At 42.9% G+C, this 22,602-nt stretch overlaps 3 protein-coding genes across 3 annotated transcripts in view; all 3 read left to right on the top strand.

Moving 5' to 3' along the window:
• LOC136829549 (uncharacterized) overlaps window positions 1-22,602 on the top strand; it is a 112,809-nt gene that overhangs the window by 25,872 nt on the left and 64,335 nt on the right. The window lies entirely within an intron of this gene.
• On the top strand, window positions 2,589-3,583 carry LOC136829607 (uncharacterized). The gene is made up of 3 exons (XM_067088453.1): window positions 2,589-3,005; window positions 3,170-3,222; window positions 3,355-3,583. Exons 1-3 carry the CDS (start codon window positions 2,589-2,591, stop codon window positions 3,581-3,583), a joined length of 699 nt encoding a protein of 232 aa, XP_066944554.1.
• On the top strand, window positions 4,762-5,451 carry LOC136829606 (uncharacterized). Its single transcript, XM_067088452.1, has one exon. The coding sequence runs from the start codon at window positions 4,762-4,764 to the stop codon at window positions 5,449-5,451; it is 690 nt and encodes a 229-aa protein (XP_066944553.1).

Below are 22,602 nucleotides of genomic sequence, written 5' to 3'. Positions count from 1 at the left end.
TCGCACCCGAATGAAGGTGCGTATGTCATCTTGTGTGGGAGCTATTATAATTAACAAAGAATTCACTAGCAAATTGCTCCTTTCATTTCCTGTCTGCTGATCTATCGATAGACATATCTGTCTGTCGACAGGCGTGCCAACCTATCTATCAGCCTGGGCTGGACAATTGGGTAGCATGGTCAGGAGGCAAGAGATTCAAAGTAGATTGTGGGCCACTCCTGTTAAGTAGCTAATTCCTTCTTCAGAGGCAAAAGTGAATCTATGTGGGTGACTCTTTCCAGGCAAAGGACCCCCACAAGATACCACTAGCCATGGGCACAGCTGAAATGACTCAACTCCCTGTTGAAGAACTGGCCCCTGCCCCCGGCAGATGGCATAAAAGGACAGACGAACACAGGGCCTGTTCTCAGAAACTTATGGACGTTATGGCGGAGACACTGGAGCTGAATAACACACTCACCACCCTACACGGAGGACCATGCCGTTGCAGAACAACGGTTAGCTCATCCCTTCTCCATCTAACCAAGTGGTCCTCAAAGTATACTTTTACCCTTGTGCATTACCACCCCCAATCACGTGTTACCTTCGCTGCTGGCCCGATCCTACCACGAGGCCACCACTCCACTGCCTGGTGCTTTGTGAAGTCACCCATGTGTTGCCCGTGCCATCGGCGCCCTTACATCCTACCACGTGGAAGATCAACGCCTTCGCCCTTGTGAATCGGAGTCACCCACATGCCACCTTCTTCGCTGGAATCACTTCTCTCCTACAGTAAAGTGATCTGTAAGGCGTCCTTCAGTCACACTATGCCCTCAGAATTTACTTTAATTTGAGTGCCAGTAATCACAGAATCTTTTGTTAATTACCCCCCGTGCTATTTGAGTGTCTGCTCTCAGTGCTAATCCATTATTAACTCGTTGAGGCCCCACTGACACCCTCAGTGCAGCTTCAAATTCATTATCCTTTTGTCTATTTCAATTACTGGTGTATAATCTGTGTATCTCTCATTTCAGAGGGACCCTATATCATGGAATCTTCTTGCACTGTGCCTGGAATCCCTGTAAAGTCCACGCTAAGCAGGTCTTCTATGATGGCGACCTGTTTTCTTCGCCACTCCTATGATAACGGGTCACGCAGGATCAGCCATACTCAATCATTCAAACCTATCTATGTAAATGTATACCTGTTGCTAACTTATTTTGCATATGTTTCTTTTGCGCACGTGTCAGAATGTTGTCAATTTGATCACTGTCTATTTTTGCAACTAGAGAGTATTTATTCATTGTATTTATTGTCAAGAGTAATTGACCTCATGTCACCCTGGTTCTCATTGTATTCCTATAACTGACGTCAGTCTGTCACTATATAAACCGCCTGTGTCCTCAATAAACCAGCAGTAACTTTTCTCCTGCTGATTCTTTAGCACCCCTTGAAGTGGTGACTCGGAGTGGTTCCCAGAGCCATTAGCGGACTCACATACGGCGACTTAGTCTTGGCTCCAGGAACTACCCACGCCCTAGCAGACTAATTACGGCTCTGTAACCAGCATTCGGGCGTGCTGACTCTCGTCGGCAAATCACAAAGCGTCATTCACGGACTCATGGCGCACTCCCAAGTGTGTATTGATGCGAGTATTTCACTCCAATTAAGAGGGCTAGAGTGAGCATGGACGCAGACATTCCCTCCCACGTTCAGTTAACCGTGAACTTCGCGGACTCAGACGTTTACCTCCCCCTCATATCACCCGCGCCAAGATTCATGCGCTCCTCCACAACGCTACCCGCGCCCCGCACGCTGCCCTGTCAAACTCATCCCGTGGGTGTCCGCTGCACGCCCCTTCACCTACCGCCACCTAAAAGCATCCCTCATCGAGACCTGCTCCCTGCTCGTCACCAACCCACAGCATGACCAGAGCATCATGGAGTCGTGGGGCGTGATCCAGGACCTCCTCACCCTCCCCGGCACCAACAGCAGCGGCAAGCAGTCCGAAATCAGCCTGTCGAGGGAGATCCTCCTCCGTCAGCTCCTCCCGGAGGTCTGAACTCAGGTCCTCGAGCCCTACACCATGCCGCTCGAGGACTTGATTAGAACTGTCCAGCAGCTGACCGACCCCGCAAGAATATAAAGCGGGCATCAGCGCCCACACACCCCATCAGTTCCATTCAGCAGGAGGAGGGCGCAGAGGAGGAGATAAGTGTCGTCACCAAAAGGTGGCCAGCATATCATCACAAGAGGAACCCACTGGGCCCTTGCTACTACCACCAGCAGTGCGGCAAGGACGCCTGGAACTGCCAACCCCCTTGCTCATTCGCCCATCCAAAAAACGGGGTAAGGCAGCGGCCAACAGAACAGGCCACCACGGCAGCAGAGGAACCCAGGAGCCCAAAACCATTAGGCTTCTCGTCCCGCGACACCATCTCCGGCAGGATGATGTTGGTCGACACCGGGCCATTCGATCAATATTTCCACCATCCAGGAGGACCGCAAGTGCCCGCCGGACCCGGCTGCCATCTGACAGCCGCCAATGGGTCCCCATCCTCTCCTGCGGCACCAGGCTCCTGTCGACCTCCATCCTGGCCACTTAATACATGTGGAACTTCGTCGCCACGGACGTGGACCCGATTCCTGGCGCACATTTCCTCGCCCACTTCGGGCTGGCAGTCGACGTTGGTGATTTAAAACGTCTCCTCGACACCAACTCCTGCCAGTCCCTCCCACTGGCACCGGGACCCAGCATGCCTATCATCTGCTCCATCGCCCCCCACCAGTACGCCCAGCTGCTGAAGGAGTTCCCTGACGTATTCAAACCCGAGCTCCGTCAGGTACCTGGGGTCCCAGCAAAACATGGCATCTACCATCACATAAAGATGAAGGGTCCCCTGAACATGCAAGGTCAAAAGAGGCTTCCCTCGGCACCTTCAGGAGGCCAGGACGCCTTCACCGAGATGGAGTGGATGGGCATATGCAAGAAGGCCTCCAGCCCATGGGCCTCTCCCCTCCACATGGTGCAGAAACTGGATGGCTCCTGGAGACCCTGTGGCGACTAAAGGCGGCTCAACCTCGCAAATGAACCTGACCATTACCCTCTGCTGAACATGCAGGATCTCACGGTCTCCTTCCACGGGCCAAGATATTCTCTAAATTGGATCTTTTAAAATCTTACTTTTAGGTACCAGTTGCTCCGGAGGATATCCCGAACACCGCCATCATCACGCCCTTCGGGTCCTACGTCTTCACCTCTTCCACCTTTGGCCTGAGGAACGTGGGGCGACTTTCCAGAAGGCTGATGGACAGCATCCTGGGGAACCTGAAGTTCTGCGTCTGCTACGTGAATGTTATCCTTATATTTTCCAGGTCCCACAAAGAGCACCAGAGGCCCATCCGGGCGGACCTGCAGCGCCTGCAGGAGAATGGCCTCGTCGTCAGATTTGACAAATGCACCTTCGGCGTCGAGATAGCTGACCTCCTAGGCCACGAGATATCCCCGGATGGCATTGCCCGCTCTCATCAAAGGTCGCAGCCGTCACCAGGTTCCGTACCCCTACCTGCGTCAAGGCCATCCAGAAGTTCCTTGGGATGGTAAATTACTACAGGAGGTTCATCCCCAGGATCACACACACCATGGCCCCCCTGACGGAGATCCTGAAGGGCCAACCAAAATCCTTAGTGTGGGGACCCAGCCAGCAGTGGGCCTTCTCCCTGACGAAGGCCGCCCTCACTGAGGCAACTGCCTTGGACCACCATGACCCAAGCGCTCCTCCCCAACTGACAATGGATGCCAGCAGCGTCACCTGCGGAGCCATCCTGGAGCAGATCGTCGACGGCACCCCCCAGCCCATCGCCTTCTTCAGCAAAAAGTTCAACACCGCGGAGGCCCGCTACAGCACCTTCAACAGGGAACTCTGCACAGTGTACCAGGCGGTCTGGCACTTCAAGTTCCTCCTGGAGGATACGCCCTTCACAATCTACACGGACCACCAGCCACTGGTCCACGCCTTCACTAAGCAGGGGGACGCATGGTCTTCCAGGCAGCAGCAGCACCTCGTGGTTTTGCGGTTTCACCTGCTCCAATCAAGTACCTCCCCGGCAGGAAGAACCCTGACAGCAGACGCCCTCTCCAGAATCGAGCTCAGAGCGGTGCAGCTCGGGATCAACTACGTGGACCTCACCGGGAACAGGCCGCCGACCCGGAGACTCCAGCTTACCGCACCGCCATCATGTCCCTAAAGTGGAGGGACGTGGCCCTATTCCCCGGGGACCAAAACTCCTTTGCGAAGTCAGCACCGGCCAGCCCCAGCCCCCTGGTGCCCGCCTCCAGCCGCTGCCAGGTATTCGACGTCTTCCATGGGCTGTCCCACCCCTCCGGCAGGACGACGGCCAAGCTGCTGACAGAGAAGTTCGTCTGGCATGGGATGCGGAAGGACGCAAGGACTTGGGCGAGACAGTGTCTTCGGTGCCAAACCAGCAAGATAGGACGTCACACCAAGTCTGGGGTAGGTGAGTTTCCACAGCCAGGGAGGCGGTTTGGTCACAAACACATTGACGTCGTCAGCCCTCTTCCCCGTCAGACGGGGCCAGATATCTCCTGACGATCATCGACCGCTCAACCAGGTGGCCTGAAGCGTCACCCATGTAGGAAGCCACCGCCAGTGCGTGCACCGAGGCCCTCCTCTCTAGCTGGATCAGCCGGTTCGGCGTCCCGGACCACATAACCACTGACAGGGGACCCGCCTTCCTGTCCGAGTTGTGGTCCACCCTGGCATGCCTGCTGGGGACAACTCACCACACCACCACCGCTACAATCCCGCAGCCAACAGCTTGGTCGAGAGGTTCCACAGGTCCCTGAAAGCGTCCCTCATGGCCCGCTGCACCACTGAAGATTGGAAATACCAGCTGCCGTGGGTCCTCCTCACGCTGAGAACCACCCCCAGAGCCAATGGCAACCCATCCGCAGCAGAGAAAATCTACGGGGAGCCCCTCGTAGTCCCGGGCGAACTAATCACGGAAGATCGGCACAACCCATCAGTCCAGAGGCCTCGCGACATAGTCGGCAAGTTCGCCCCCTGTAAGCGGACGTACACCGACAGGTCAGTCGTTTTCACGCCTCCCGGATTGTCTTCCACCACTCACATCTTCGTCAGAGATGACGAAGTCCGTCCCCCGCTAACCAGGCCCTACAGGGGGCCCGTCCAAGTGCTGGAGAGGAACAACAAGGCTTTCCGCCTAGCCCTTCACGGAAAGGACGACTGGCTGTCAATCGACCGCATCAAGACCACCCTCCTGGAGGAGGAAGCAGACGTCACCGCACCGTGCCCTCCGCCAGAACAGTCACCTCTGCAGCCGAGCCGCCACAGGAGGAGGTCATGGGGCCGACCTCGGAAACATCCCCCCACATCTGCAGCCAGCCGCTCCCACACACAACGCAAACCCAGCTCACTTGGCAAAAAATAAGCACTCTTCAACACCCAGCAGATACATGGATTAATCAGATGTTACCCATGTATTGGGAAGTATTTGTAAAGTCCCTATGCTAAGCAGGTCTTCTATGATGGCGACCCGTTTTCTATGCCGCTCTTATGATAACGGGTCATGCAGGATCAGCCATACTCAATCATTACAACTTATCTATGTAAATGTATACCTGTTACTAACTTATTTTGCATATGTTTCTTTTGCGCACGTGTCAGAATGTTGTCAATTTGATCATTGTCTATTTTTGCAACTCAGACAGTATGTATTCATTGTATTTATTGTCAAGAGTAATTGACCTCAGGTCACCCTGGTTCTCATTGTATTCCATGCGATGTCAGTCCTTGCTATATAAACCGCCTGTGTCCTTAATAAACCAGCAGTAACTTTTCTCCTGCTCATTCTTTAGCACATCTTAAATCCCCAGTTTCATTCATCCCATAAGAATCCCCTTCAGGATCAACAATTTAATCATTTCTCCTTCCCGTACTAAATATACTCCTTTTAGTTTACCCACGTGTTTATGTAATATTTCCTTTTAGAAGTAAGAGCCTTATGCTCTTATGAAATTCCCCCTTTTCTCTTGTTTCATGTTTCACTGGACCCACAAGGTCAGAATCACAAGGATAATATATCTGTAAATGTTGCTACCTGTCCCATAGAAGCTATCTCAAAACCAGATTGAAACCAGTACAAACATAAACATAAATATATATATATATATATATATATATATATATATATATATATATAATATATATAATATATATATATATATATATATATATATATATATATATATATATATATATATATATATATATATATATATATATATATATATATGTATATTGTAATGTGTGGGGGCTTGGCTGATGAGTTTTATTACTTGATTAACATAATTTATGAGGTCGAGTACCAAGAACACACGTAACCTGTCACTTGAAGTAAAAATTTAGCTCAAACACAGACAATTATTAATTGAATAAGGTCGCCAGTCGAGAGGAAAACCGGCACAAAGAATAAGTAGTTAGCTAGAAAAATTTACTTGAACAATCGCCCGTTTTGGATGAGCAGTCAATTTTACCTTTGCTTCAGTAAGGTTTTTAACACAACGGATTATCGTACGCAGTTAGCACCGGGAAAAGGCTATTCCTCTTCCGAACAATGGGATCGAGGCACAAGGCTGCCTAAATGCTGTAAATTACTTATTTAACCTTCCTAATTCCTAGTTACTTCACGGAAATAGTTGAATGTCGCTAAGCAATATAAATTATTCTTAATCTAGACTTCATAAAAGTAAATTGTTTACCTGGATAATGGTAGATGGTGGTGAAGAATGAACAATAGAAAGGTTGAAATACAGGAAGAGATACTAGTAAATCGACGAAAGTTTGAAAAATTCCAGACTTACCGTTATATGAAGGTTGCTGTGCATACAACGGACAATCGGACGTTCTGGGATTATTTCGCCACTTCACTTAGCAAATAAAGATGGAAAGACAAAGGGACGAGGAATCGGAAGCGCAGACGTGCTTCTCTCGCGACAGTTATCTTCTCTCTGACCTCTTTCGGTCAGACATAGGGCAGTGGGAAAGCAGTGTCTTTATGACCTAGGGGTCTGAAATTTTGTCAAAACATTCGCCGAACATAGAACAGGGAAAAGGAGCTTAAGACCATCTTCAATAGAGGTTACTTGGGGAAATTTTCCCTATGGGTTTAGGCCCTAATGCTAACTAAAAGACGTTACATTTGAAATACCTAGCGCTACCGTGCTCAGACAAAGACGTTTCCCTGTCGTTGTTTGCGGATTTTCTCTGCAATAAAACTGCATAGAGGGCGAACAGCAGAATATTTATAAAAGCTCCCCTCCTTAAGCGGGCCTTCACTCCCTTTCGGGCGTGAAGGTCTGTGCTAAGCAAGCTGTTCACCTCTATTAGGTTACTCTTCTTCGCTGAGCAGATTTGTCTCGTGTAGCCCACCTAGCTACGGATCTACCTAACTCTAGATAGGATACGAGCTTTGATCATTATTTTACATAATTCTAACTGTACTGGAAGGTGCTTACGGTTATTACATGCTACCTCCTTTAATCATGATGTTTTAGACCTAGCCTAGTGGTACATTCAATTGTATTCCCCAGCCTAACCTATCCTAACCCGACCGTAGCACCAACGTAAAGAGATAATGTCCTAACTAAATTACAAAGTTTTTGTGTTCAATACAATTAGTAATTAATGGTTAATACATGAGGTTTGCCTCATACAATAAATGTTTGCCTCACTGAGGTCTTAGGCCATGCGTGTCATGAGCATAATGGCTCTTTTCACAGTAGTTAAGACTGTCTGATTTTAGTTACACTACTTACGTGATTACTGCAGCTGAATGGTAAGTGGAAGGGACAAGGTTACTAGTCTGATGTACAGTTCTTAATCTGATCTATGCTATGTATGAGAAAGAGATCACACTGGCTACCTCCTCTGGGCAAGGGGCCAGGATCACTCTAAGATGGTAGGGCACTGTGCCGAGAGGGCACTAGTGCCAGGATGAGCTCATGGCTCAGCAACTACTGAGCTCTCTTCCGCCCTTTCTTCCTCTTCTTCGGGTTCCTCCAAGGCCTATCTGTGTCAGACCTAGGAGGTGATGAGGGTACCGACTCTGGGGGCGGGCGTGAAGTCAGGGGTAACTTCAGAAGCTACAGGAGGGCTCCCTACTCCGGCTGCTGCGACAAACGAAGCGAGAGCGATCTCAACCTCTGCGTCCGAGGAGGCCAGTTCCTGGTCTCCCAGAGAAGGTGTAACAGTCTGATCCTCCAGGGGTTCATCCTCTGGGGACAGATTTGGTGAAGAAGAAGTGTCGGGTGCCGGAGGCTCTCTGGTTGCTATGATTAATGGTGTGAGGATTGCTGAATCTCCCGGAGGAGGATCCTCCTCATGATTTAGCTCCGGCACAGGGTCCTTCTCAATTGATGGCTCAACGTCCGTGCCGGATGGAGTGTGGCACTGCTCAGTGGTCGCAAGTGGCACTGGCAGCAGTTGAGGGTCAGGCATGCCTGACAAGGGGTCCGGAGGTGCAATACCTCGTGGATGGCTTGAATTTGGCTGTAGCAGAGATTCCTGCCCCAGCTAGAGATCAGAGCCTCTCGGAGAGTCTTGTTCGGGGGCGTCCGCTGGGCGTTGCTTACTTGGGCAGCCCTCCCAATTTGTGGAGTGGCCTGTCCGCTTGCACGTCCTACAGCAGTACTGCTCTTCCTGAACGTCTCTTCGGGGAGAGGGGGGATCTCTTTGTGGGCCAGCCCTTCGCGACTGGAGAGGGCTAGGCCGAGAATGGTTCAGTGTGTGCTCCTTCCGCTGACCACTTCGGTGGGCAGAAGGTGGGGTTTTGTCCTAATCAGGTTCTCCTACAGTCTGGGCCTCCGTGGAGGAGGTAGCATGGCTGCGAAGTGGCGCTGGTGAAGGGCTTCCCCAGAGAAGGTCCCGACCCAACAGGAAGTCCACTCTGGGCTGAATTCCACCCACCATGCCAAGGCGGTGGGGTAGCGTGCCCCAAGGTGTCATAACCTGGAGCTTGACCGTAGAAATGGTAATGGTGTGGCCCTCTATCCATTTCATCTCCCACTGGGTTTTTTCATCAACCATGGCACCTTAGGGGGGAGATGGCCCAGTCTCTCGGGAGAATGAGGTGCTAATGAGGGTTGAGGTTGAACTTGGTGATGGGGACATGATGTGGACAGGCCGGATGTCCAGCACTGTAGTGGTTGGCAGCACCACAGGATTTGCACAGGCCTCTTTTGGGGTCTCGGTGGCCTGCAGTAACTGTTGGTGGAGAGGGTTGAGTGGATGAAGACAGAGGGGAGTTCTGGCTGATAGTAGGAAGCTGCTTGTTAGTGCCTAGCTTGTATTGGCACTCAGCTTCCGCATGCCCCACCTTCTTACAGTGGGTGCATGTAGGCTTGCTTGGCAGTCCATTCTTCAGGCGAGTTGAGCTTGAGAGGTAGCCAGGCGGCACGATGCGTCTCTGAGAGGTGCTGTGAGACTGGTTGAAGGTTTCCCACGAATCGGCCATGCGGCAGGCTTCCATAAGTGTGGTGGGCTGCTTATCATTGAGATATACAGCAAGGGGCCCAGGCACACATTGGTAAAGGTCTTCCAGCATGGTCCGATTGAAGAGGTCCTCAAACGTTGTGCAAGACAAGGAGTCGAACCAGCGAGTACCAGACTGGGTCTTGTGACAGACCCATTCAGTCCAGGACCAGCCGACTTCCTTGGCAAGACCTCTGAACCACTGTCTCCACTTCTCTGGGGTCATTTCGTACTCCGGGGTTATTTCGTAGGCCTTCATGATGACTCTACGAATTTCAACCATGTTGCCTCTCTGGCTCTTCTCCAGTGAGCAAAGCGCTGCCTTAGCTTTTCTCTCCATGTACTTGGCTAGTACTAAGACCCTCTCTGTCTCCGTGGTGCTGTAGTTATCGAAGAGTGCCTCGATTTCCTCCAGCCATGCTTCTGGCTCGTCCTCAGTCCACTTGGGGACGAGGGAATTGATGCTCGAGATTGGAGCATTTGGTGCAGCAGGCGTGGGGCTGGAGGCTTGCTGTCTAGCCATAGCTTCGGCATTCTCCCTATTTGCTCTTTCCAGCTCGCGCTCCTTTTCTTTGAAGGCTAACTCATGCTGTCTTCTCCTTTCTTCTCTTTCTTCTTCTAGCTGCCTCTGTTCGGCTTCATACGCCCTCCGTTCTTCTTCATACCTCCTCTGTTCGGCTTCATAATTCCGCTGTTCGAGTCTTTCTTCCTTCTCTCGCTTGGCCAAGTCGTCCATTTGCTCCTTGACCCATGTGGCAAGTTCCAATCCAGTGAGACCTGCCGCCGTCCCCACCTCCAGGAAGGCTTTATAATTCTCTGCTGCCATGGTTCTGGTGGGGAAGGGCGTCTACCCGGGTCGACTGGGCGTACTTGGGCAGCAAGGAAGTGTCCCTTCAGTGCTGTGGCACCCTTTCAATAAGGTGGCGCTGTGGTTGGGTGTGCTGTGTAAAGGTCACACTGGTGGCACTCAGCATCTTTAGGTACTGTGCAGGTTAGGTACCGGAAGGACTTTTCTTCTGTGTTCCCTTTTTGTCTGGTTTGGAGGTTTTCCTTTTTTTTCTAGTTTGCTTGGTTGGTGGCACTATGGTGCTAGTGCGTTCCTAGGAACCCCTTACTTGAGTCCAACTAGGCTATAATTAAGGAAATGCACTCTACCCCAGCAGAGTGCAACAAATGAATGAGAGAGAAAGGGAAGGTAAAAGAGAGAGAGAGAGAGAAGTAAGCTATTCAGTTGATGACAGTGCTGCAAATTAGTGGCACTGTGGAAGGAAAAGTGAATTTGTGGTTGCTTTTGAAGGTCCTCGTGAGTGTCTGGTCCCAGTACCCGCGGTGCTACAACCCCCTTACTTATGCAGAGGGGGAAAGGCCGCCGTCCTGCTTAGGTCTGGATAAAGGCCTCACTCGAGACTGACAGTTTATCATTGTAATTAATCTTAACTTGTCCTCATCTATTTGTGGGACAAAGGTGTTCCTTTTATTTGGTTTAATTTAATTAATTGTCCCGGGTGTCGGCCTTCTTTCCTTGAAGAGGTCACGTACACTCAGGTTATGTTGAAGCTTACTTGAATATATGAGAGAGAGAGAGAGAGAGAGAGAGAGAGAGAGAGAGAGAGAGAGAGAGAGAGAGAGAGATATTCAGTCAGCCAATTTGTGCTGTCAGAAAATTTTAAGTAAAATTTTATAAGTGCACACTGGCAGGGTTCTTAATTGCAGATACGTCGCCTTGGGCTTCCTTAGGGGATTGTTTTAACGATCGTCAGCCGGGTCAAATGTCTACACTTAGGAGTTTAGAGTAAAATTATAATTTCTTTTCTTTATATGATTTTTTTTTTTACGTCGGGTATTTGTATAGGAACTTGTTATCTGTATTATTTCTAACTAAGACCTATCATTCCTTGACTTTTGTATAGGAACTTGTTATCTGTATTATTTCTAACTAAGACCTATCATTCCTTGACTAAATTATATCTTGTTTTTTTATCTATTGTCTGGAACCCTGTCCTATTCTCTTATCTATCGAAGCCTATCTGGCTAAGATTTTGCGAGGGGGGCTACTACACAAAACGATGTAGTCCCAAAAGTGGCTTTGAGGCAGAGGCTACAGACCAATCACACAAACAATAACAACAAAGGCTTTAAGATGGCGGACATGGGGAGCGGTCAACTAGGGCTCCCAAAATGTCGGGCGAATCCCGTTACACAAAACAATTTAAAAAACAATGGATCTAGAAGCGGCCTTGGCGGCTGAATGCACTGGTTTTGAACCGCGCTTTTCTCAAGTCATTTACACAAAGCACTCGAATTCCTCTCACAAAACGAACTAAGCAAATGCAGGAATACAGATTTACTCTAAATATACCAACAATGCAAAGGATTTTACATTAAGGAGGTGGAAAACGAAATTAGGCCTACTATAAAACGCGTGGAACTAATGCCGTCCGCTGCCGTCACACTAGCAAGACAAGGAAATGGATTTGTGATGTCATGACGGGACTAAGTTTACGTTACTGAAAAATGCATATTATGGTAAAATTAACTATTGCCGTTCGTTTGCTATTTTAATGACACGGGGTTTTGATATGATTCCCGCTATATGAACCTTTATTAATGCCGATCGGGGAGTGACGAACGCGTTTACTACTTTTGAAATTCAATGAACTTCACAAATTTTGACCCCTATCCTATGAGAGGCACGTTAGGTGCGCTTTCTCCGCTCATTATCGTGCTCGAGTTAACTCGTTTAAAAAAAAATCAATATCATGCATTAATCCTTGGCCGGGGAAAACAGCAAAATATTAACAATTACACGGTAACTCGGCCTACGACTTTTGCTGGAATGTACCCCTTTGTATCCAAACGCGGCAAAAGTGCTCCTTCTTAAGATTTTGCAAATTATGAATTATACTGCCCTCAATGCACACTTTCCTACCTATGCTAATTTCTTAATTATAACTGGTACTCTTATTATTATTATTATTATTATTATTATTATTATTATTATTATTATTATTATGCGTTGTGCTGTCTCCTTGTTTGGAAGAGTAACATTAAATTAAATATCTGACTTTTCTCTTTGGAATTAATTTGTAATTAATTTTTTTTCTCCACATTCTTTCTCTAAATTAATTAGATCCTAAGTAAGTTCGCCAATTTTACGTGTGGGGGCTTGGCTGATGAGTTTATTTTATTACTTGATTAACATAATTTATGAGGCCCTGAGTATCAAGAACACATGTAACCTGTCACTTGAAGCTAAAATTTAACCTCAAAGACAGACAATTATTAATTGAATAAGGTCGCCAGTCGAGAGGAAAACCCCGACACAAGGAATAAGTAGTTAGCTAGGAAATTTATTTGAACAATCGCCCAACTTCGGATGCAGTCAATTTCCCTTTGCTTCAGTAAGGTTTTTTAACACAATAGATTATCGTATGCAGTTAGCACTGGTAAAAGGCTATTCCTATTCCGAACAATGGGATCGAGGCACAAGACTGCCTAAATGCTGAAAATTACTTATTTAACCTTTCCTAATTCCTAGTTACTTCACGGGAATAGTTGAATGTCGCTAATCAATATAAATTACTCTTAATTTAGACTTCATAAAAGTAAATTGTTTACCTGGATAATGGTAGATGGTGGTGAAGAATGAACAATAGAAACGTTGAAATACAGGAAGAGATACTAGTAAATCGACGAAACTGAAAAATTCCAGACTTACCGTTATACGAAGGTTGCTGCGCATACAACGGACGATCGGACGTTCTGGGATTATTTCGCCACTTCACTTAGTAAATAAAGATGGAAAGACAAAGGGACGAGGAGTTGGAAGCGCAGATGTGCTTCTCTCACGACAGTTATCTTCTCTCTGACCTCTTTCGGTCAGACACAGGGCAGTGGGAAAGCAGTGTCTTTATGCCCTCAGGGTCTGAAATTTTGTCAAAACATTCGCCGAACATAGAACAGGAAAAGGAGCTTAAGACCACCTTCAACAGAGGTTACGTGGGGAAACTTTCCCTATGGGGTTTAGGGCCCTAATGCTCGGACAAAGACGTCTCCCTGTCGTTGTTCACGGGATTTTCGCTACAATAAAACTGCATAGGGCGAACAACAGAATATTTATTATATATATATATATATATATATATATATATATATATATATATATATATATATATATATATATATATATATATATAATTACAAACGTCTTTTAATTGTTTGCAATTTGCTTTTCCCGTCTTGATATTTCCATATAACATAACATAAACTGAAAGAAGTACTAGATGTTTCTGTAAAGTTCACTTGACGTTTTCCATACCTTGCCCTTCCATAATGACAACCCAAGTGTCAAATGAGGAGATAAATTGATGACCGTACCCTAAGTCATTACCAACCCATGACCTGACCATAATAATCCTCGCTCGAGGGGAAAATCAGTAGCTCTTTGCACATTAAAAGAACCCTTTGAGATTTCATACAGTTCCGATATTGTTAAGCAGTCCCCAGCCAATCTTGTTACATGAGAGCTCTCTGAGGAAATTCCCCCTCTGTTTAACTACCTGCCATGCCATTATAGGTCACCCTCTTTGACCTGCCCAACACCTGCGTTTCCTCCCATTCAGCCTTGCTTCTCCACTCTAAGTATCTCAGTATTGTCTCTCTCTCTCTCCCTGGAATCTTTTATCAGCCAACTTTTAACAACCCTTCCAAATACCTGCCAGGATTAGTGGCGTGCCCAGGACGAGGACAATAGATGACCCAGTTAAGAGGGAACTGTCAAAACACGACCAACGTCAGCGCCTTTTGCAGTATAAATATGAGCTCCGACGGACCGTCCTTTGCTAGTGTATCATCACGATGTCTACCTGTCGAGAAGCCTGTTTGAACAGGGACTCGAATCAAGTCCCCACTAGACATCTCTCTGATGCTGTCACTCTGAAGGTGGTCGCAACTAATCGCCTTGCCATTTGAGCGCTGATGCCTCTGTAGCCCACCAGCACCCTTCTGCTTCATCTACTCCCTCTATGGTGGGGGACTGTATGTGACACAGCTTCCACTGATGCCCTGCTATGGGAACCTGGCTCTGATCTCCTCAAGTGTTGTCCATGGACTAAGGTAATGTGATTGGAGGTTGTTTGTTTGGCCTCACCATTTTGTCTGTACCTGAATTTTCCACCTGTTCTCCTATTCCCATATCCATACCCTTTTGCATTCTCCCTCAGAGATTCATGTGATTTTGATTTTGGTGTCTGATTTATCAGTATTGGAATACTGGTGTTAACTGTACGTTTGCCTTGACTATAAGTACTAACATACAGTGAATTATTAATGCCAATGTCTTGCTATTTGCTTACGTATTCCAAGTTGAGTGGCACTCGAAATTCCTTTGTGTAGTACAACATCCCTGCTCTTACAGACCTGTGGCGTGATTACCTGTTTTGTTAAATTACCTGTAGTTCAACAGTGCCAGCTCCTGCAAACTATAGGTGCCATACCCAGTCAAGATATTCGGAATCCCAGTGTGATCCTTGTCTTGCTTGCTGTACCCCATCCTGTACATTCTAAGGATCCTATCCCATACTTGCGACGTGTATTAGCCTTAGAAGGCATAGTTATACCGCTTGCACTTGCGTGACACTCTTGCTTAGTGATTGTGATCATAGTACAGTAATTTGAATAGTACCACAGAACTCCATTGATAGCTCCTGTAAATATTTCCTCTTCTGATATTTTAGTCAATTATACTTTTAAGTGGCAATCTAAGTTTGCTGTAAACCCTTATTTTGATGGTATTTTGAGTGTAGTCACTAATAAACTTTCAGTTCACCAGAGCATAGACCCTTCTTTAGTCAGTTGCGGTTTCTAGGTCACAATCAGAGCCATCCCTTATCCCCACGACTGTGTGAACGTGACAGTATGTATGTATATATATATGTATATATATGTGTATATATATATATATACGATGAAGCAGATAAAGGGCAGGAATACGATGCGATACGCATTTTGTTTTAATCCTACGTTTCGTGACAACATCGCCACATCTTCAGGGATTTTCTACAAAATAAAATATAATATGTTAACATAAAATAAGAGCTGATTATAAAATCCAGTAGTTGAAAAAAGCTAAAACAATTTTAATGGTAAAATTACAACCCACAGACTTAAATTACATGCACACTTGATTAAAACTGAGACTATAGGTACAAAAAAAAAAATTATATAAAAACGAAACGAATATTTAAATATCTCGGCAAAATTATATATAAATAGAAAGAACGCCAACACATACAATAAAAAGCAAAAATTATACACTCATAAAACTACAGCTGAAGACAGCTACACACAACCAACCTTTCAGCATCAAAGATAAAAACACACTAAAAGTAAACACCGCCAAGCGGTACAAAGACTGACAGAAAATTTAGGCTAAAAACAACGGGACAGCAGAGGAATGGTTGTTTAGAGTCGGAACTCGTAATTTCATATTTAACGTTTCCAAAATAAGCAGTTCGTTGAGTTCCTTTGTTTGGCCAATAATTTTAAAATCTTCGTATTTGATGGTACTTTTACATTTGATAATGTGGTTCCTTATATAAGAAGTTTCCGGGTTAGATAGCTTACAACCAGTTCTATAACTAACGCCCTGATGAGAATCGGCCCTGACCCTGAGAAGACGCCGGGTAGATCCAATATATTTTCCCAGATTACATCTGGGACAAGTGTATTCATTTTCTAAAAAGACTGATCTGGAAATTCTCAAGTCCCTTTCTAAACGTGATGACATTATCATTATTTGTAAAGGTGATGACATTATCATTATTTGTAAACAAAAATACTGTGACCGCCTTAACAAACTATTTGATAGTTTTCGCCACGAAGTTCTTGAATCGTTCTCTTTTATTGATAGGATTATTTTTACTCAGCTTTTTAGTAACAGTATTAGAAATTTTATTAACACTACACAACGGAGACACTATAAAAACTAGGAAACCTAGGAATTATTTTACCAAAATTTCATAGCTATTATAAAACTGTTTTTAATTTTTCAAAATATGTATTGTCTAAGAAGAGAAGAATTCCTTTTGTCTTTTAGGTTAGATTTTTTGCTTACCAAATTTTAAACCTAATTTCTGCCAATTTTTTCTGCCCCTTGAAGTGTTATTTCATCGTTTAAAAAATCTCAACTTGTGTAGTGACCTCAGCCGCCTACAGAGTGAGTTAATGGTTTTTGTCACAAAATGCTTTCTCAAAACTTAAAACAAACTGGGCTCCCTTTTTAAAAAGACTGATCTGGAAATTCTCAAGTCCCTTTCTAAACGTGATGACATTATCATTGTGAGGCCGGATAAGGAAGGGGAGGGAACGGTAATATTGGATAAAAATGATTACAATAACAAAATGACTACTATTTTAAGTGATCGCACAAGGTTTCAAAAAAGTGGGTGCACCTAATTATCAAAGCATATTTAAAGTGGAGGATAAAATCAATAGATATCTCAGAGCCTTGAAAAAGGACAACATTATTGATGAAAAAGTGTTCCAGGATTTATTCTCCACTGGTTCATCTTACGGAATTTTTGTATGGTCTACCAAAGATACATAAAGATAATGTTCCTCTCCGCCCTATTTTGGCCTCTTACAACACACCTAACTACAAACTGGCGAAATTTCTCGTCCCTCTATTGGAACCATGACCAAAAATCAGTATACTCTTAAAAATTCAGACCAGTTTAAAGAACGTATTTTATCCCAGGATTCCGACCTATTTATGACTAGTTTTGATGTCGAGTCACTATTTACCAACGTACCTGTAAGAGAGACCATAAACATTATTCTTGATAAACTATTCCCCGAACCTGAGTCTGTTTATTTTAACTTCAGTTACTCGAATTTTAAAGCCCTTTTAGAATTGGCCGTGCTGGACACGGCATTTGTTTTTAATGGTCAACTTTTAAACAAATTGAGGGCATGGCCATGGGGTGTCCACTTGGCCCTACCTTTGCGAACATTTTCATGTGCTCCTGGAGGAGCGCATTTTGGACGAGTGCCCCTGGCCTTCCGCCCTCTGTTCTACTCACGCTATGTGGACGACACTTTATCTTATTCAAACATGAGTTCGATGCAGACCAGTTCTCAGAGTTTTCTAATAATTACCATAATAATATTAATTTTACAATGGAAAAAGAACAAAATTCAAAATTAGCCTTAATAGATATTTTGGTCTCTAAGGAAAATGACAGTTTCTGTACCTCAATTTTTAGAAAGAAAACATTTACTGGTCTCAGGTTCCAACTTCTATAGTTTCTGTTTCCTCAATTTCAAACTTAACTCTATATATACCTTGCTCTATCGTGCTTTGTCTCTTACCTCTAGCTGGACTCTCTTCCACAACGAAACTACTTTTCTCCTACAGTACTTCTCAAATAACTGCTTTCCTTCTAAGATCTTCTATAAAATTTTAAATAAACTTCTTAACAAAAGTTTTCTGAACATCCTTTACATTTTAACGTCCCTAAGCTACCTCTTTTATGCCAGTTTCCGTATCTACTAAATGACAATTTTCGGAGAGATTTTACTAAGATCGTACATAAACATTTTGGAGCCATAAATCTAAAGCTTATACCTAAGAATCCTAAGACCATTGGCTCGCTCTTTAAGTTTAAGGATCGGCTCTGCCCTTTGATGACGTCGGGCGTCGTTTATGAATACACTTGTCCCAGATGTAATCTGGGAAAATATATTGGATCTACCCGGCGTCTTCTCAGGGTCAGGGCCGATTCTCATCGGGGCGTTAGTTATAGAACTGGTTGTAAGCTATCTAACCCGGAAACTTCTTATATAAGGAACCACATTATCAAATGTAAAAGTACCATCAAATACGAAGATTTTAAAATTATTGGCCAAACAAAGGAACTCAACGAACTGCTTATTTTGGAAACGTTAAATATCAAATTACGAGTTCCGACTCTAAACAACCATTCCTCTGCTGTCCCGTTGTTTTTGGCCTAAATTTTCTGTCAGTCTTTGTACCGCTTGACGTTGTTTACTTTTAGTGTGTTTTTATCTTTGATGCTGAAAGGTTGGTTGTGTGTAGCTGTCTTCAGCTGTAGTTTTATGAGTGTATAATTTTTGCTTTTTATTGTATGTGTTGGCGTTCTTTCTATTTATATATAATTTTGCCGAGATATTTAAATATTCGTTTCGTTTTTATATAATTTTTTTTTTTTTGTACCTATAGTCTCAGTTTTAATCAAGTGTGCATGTAATTTAAGTCTGTGGGTTGTAATTTTACCATTAAAATTGTTTTAGCTTTTTTCAACTACTGGATTTTATAATCAGCTCTTATTTTATGTTAACATATTATATTTTATTTTGTAGAAAATCCCTGAAGATGTGGCGATGTTGTCACGAAACGTAGGATTAAAACAAAATGCGTATCGCATCGTATTCCTGCCCTTCATCGTATGAATGAGCGCCTTGCGCGTCTGATCTGTGTTTTATATATATATATATATATATATATATATATATATATATATATATATATATATATATTACATATGTATATATATATATGTGTGTGTATATAAGCAGGCAGTATTGCTTGAAAATAGATGCTAACAATGACCTCTTTCCTTGGTGACAAAACCGCAGGTTTACCACTGAAGTAGAAGGTTGACACTGACCACAAAGCTGCCAGAGATTATATATATATATATATATATATATATATATATATATATATATATATATATATATATATATACCAGAATTATATATATATATATATATATATATATATATATATATAATATATGTATATATATACATATATATATATATATATATATATATATATATATATATATATATATGTATATATATATATATATGTATATATAATATATGTATATATATATGTATATATATATATATAATATATGTATATATATATACATTATATATATATATATATATATATATATATATATATATATATATATATATATATATATATATATATATACATGCAATGAAGGCAGGGAAGCACACAAACAGGAAATGGTTGTTTTGCTGTAGACCTGAGAGAGAGAGAGAATACGTGTGTGTATGTACAAATGTACGAACCCAGTATCCACTTTGATGCAGTATATATATATATATATATATATATATATATATATATATATATATATATATATATATATATATATATATATATATATATATATATATATATATATATATATATATATATATGTGTGTGTGTGTGCTTTTTGTGTTTATGTGCATGACTTCCATCATGTTCGGCATATCCTTTTTGCCGTCACTTTTGAAGCCTGTGCTGTGGAATTTACTCTTTCCCTCGGGCAATTTCCTTGACTTGGCTGTACTCGTATAATAAAGCCCACCTCTACCAGTTTCCCTTAGATGGAAGTTTCCTTCACTTTAATCTTTTCCAGTTTTATCGCCGAGGCATCTTCCATCTAATCATTACTTGAAAGTAATACACAAAATGTATCCTTCGCCTTTCTGTTAACAACCTCAATGATTTTCAACAATTCATTTAATCGTTTGTCTTTTAAGGTTCTTACTCTCTCATTATTGCTTATATCTGTGATTGTTATGACAGTGTCAATCCCTTGATTACGTCGTGACAGGAGTAGGAAACTCGACCCTAATATGTAATTATGAGGTTTCCTGATACCTTGCTCCTTCTTTCCCTGGTTAGATAAGGTATCAGGAAACCTCATAATTACTGTAGGAAAAAGCTTTTTTTTTCAGATCTACAAGAAAATGTTCCTTCCTGTACCTCTATGTGTAGAGATGTCTAAATCACAAGCTTGATTTCTTTGCTGAAAGACTTTCGTGTCCGAGAGGAGGAGCCGTAATGACACAATTTACGAAAGGGAGTCGATGTTTTCCTGATGGCGCTTCTGTGAATGTTCATGCAATACATTTTTATTCTTACTTTTAATAATGCTTCATCTTTGATTCACCAAGAACTTTTGATTTAGGTCACCTTTTACGGGGAAAAGACTTTTTTAACTAAAATTTCATGATATGTGAGGCATCATAATTTTTCTTTTTGATGCATTCCTGAGTTATTGTTTGAAACTCCATTTTAATTTAGATGATTTTTTCTAATCTTGTCACAAAAGGATTCTAAGAGTAACTCTGAAGACATCTGCATGTTGCGAACGAAGCCATGCCTCCAACTCGGTTACGTCACAGGTAACTCTGAAACGCGTATATTTTTCCACACGAGGCCTTGATCCAACTCACCCGAGTTTTCTGCCGCAATAACGGACGTTGGGTAATAGTGTCTGATATTAAGAGAAAAACGGCTGAACTTTCAGAGCAACAAATTAAACAACGGAGAAACTCATTTTGTAAACTGTGTATTGATTTAATGTTTTCATTTTCCCAGAGAAAAGGAAATTGCACATAACCTAGCTAATACCGAGAGAGAAACTTTCCGAAGAGTGAAATGGAGGTTAAAACTTGCTCAACAATCGAGGGACGTTTGGAGAAGTTTGGTGCTTCTGCAAACATTATATTGATTCAGCGAAATTTGACCGAAAATGGAATCCCACAACAGAAACGGTTAGCTACACAAAAGATGTCATTCTTGATAAATTGATAAATTCAGTGACAGTTTCTACAAAATATATCAAAGCTGCTTGCAAAGGAAAACCATCGAGGCTAGAATTCTAATTCTTTTTCTTTATACGGTTGAAGTAAAATGAGAAAAGTATGGAAGACTCATTTTGGAGTCAAATATAAGAAATGAATACGCATTCTTATGTAACTGTAATTAATCACTCAGCCACCTTAATTTGTCGATTTCTTCACACTTTGGATACACTTGTTACTGTGAAGCCTGAGATCTAGACCTTCGGCTTCGTAGTGACTAACAAGCGCATCCACAGTGTGAACAAATCGAAAAGTTGACAGGGCATTGTGGTTATTACATTTACATACATATAATGGTAAAAAGTGACCGCTAGATTCCAAATACACACATATATATGTGTATGTATATACATACATATTATGTATTTGAAAAGGAACAAAACTGCAGGAGATTCAAGGGCAGTTGCAATCAAGCTCGCGAGACGCACACACACAAACACACACATATAAATACACTTATACATACGTTAAAAGCATCATCAATCATACGCCGACGAGGCTGCTGCATTGTGTCTCGTTCCAGGGAGTAATAGAAGGTGTCACCGACAGGCCTCCAGAGGGATTAATCACTTCGAAATAGATGCGTTGTGTCGCACGTGTTGCCATATTGTATTATACAAGGCATTATTAGTAAGGAATTATTCAAAAGCGTTTTGAGGCGTTCCATCAGGAATACTTGTGTGAATGTAAATGGACGATGAACGAGGATGCGAGTGTCAGCTGTGACTCAAGATTATCGGCATTATTAATCTTTACCACTGATCTCTCTGTGAATGCTAAAAGCAGAAAATAAGCACACTTTGAAACGACACACTCTGAGGGAAATGAATGTCATGTATATATATATATATATATATATATATATATATATATATATATATATATATATATATATATATACATATATATATATATATATATATATATATATATATATATATATATATATATATATATATATATATATATATATATATATATATATATATATATATATATAACTATACTAACGGTTTCATGGCACATATGAGATGCTTTCTTGGAATAAATATTTAGTGATAAACGATGAAGGAACTGAGGCAGACTGTAAATAAAAAGGAAAAATATTTACGACCATCAATGGTTCTATATCATGAGCAAAATGCGAAATTATATTTGCAGAGAACACAGAACTATCAGCTTAATAGCCTAACGGATGAAGTTTAAGGCTCAAACCACCAATGAAAATCATCTTTTCAGACGGAGGTTTTGGGCCTCCTCAAAAGCGGAGGAACAAAACGAAAAAGAAAAACGTTTTTAATTATTTGTTTTGTATTGTATTCGTAATAAGGTTGATTTTTTATTTCCTTCT

The sequence above is a fragment of the Macrobrachium rosenbergii genome, chromosome 44 (assembly GCF_040412425.1).
Source record: "Macrobrachium rosenbergii isolate ZJJX-2024 chromosome 44, ASM4041242v1, whole genome shotgun sequence".
Classification (NCBI taxonomy): domain Eukaryota; kingdom Metazoa; phylum Arthropoda; class Malacostraca; order Decapoda; family Palaemonidae; genus Macrobrachium; species Macrobrachium rosenbergii.
This window is presented reverse-complemented; position numbering and strand designations above follow the sequence as displayed.

Coding starts and splice junctions, on each gene's coding strand:
- LOC136829607 (XM_067088453.1), top strand. CDS start 2,589: ATGTGGAACTTCGTCGCCACGGACGTGGACCCGATTCCTGGCGCACAT. Junction 3,006..3,169: donor GGGCCTCTCCCCTCCACATG/GTGCAGAAACTG, acceptor TCTTACTTTTAG/GTACCAGTTGCTCCGGAGGA. Junction 3,223..3,354: donor GCCATCATCACGCCCTTCGG/GTCCTACGTCTT, acceptor TATATTTTCCAG/GTCCCACAAAGAGCACCAGA.
- LOC136829606 (XM_067088452.1), top strand. CDS start 4,762: ATGCCTGCTGGGGACAACTCACCACACCACCACCGCTACAATCCCGCA.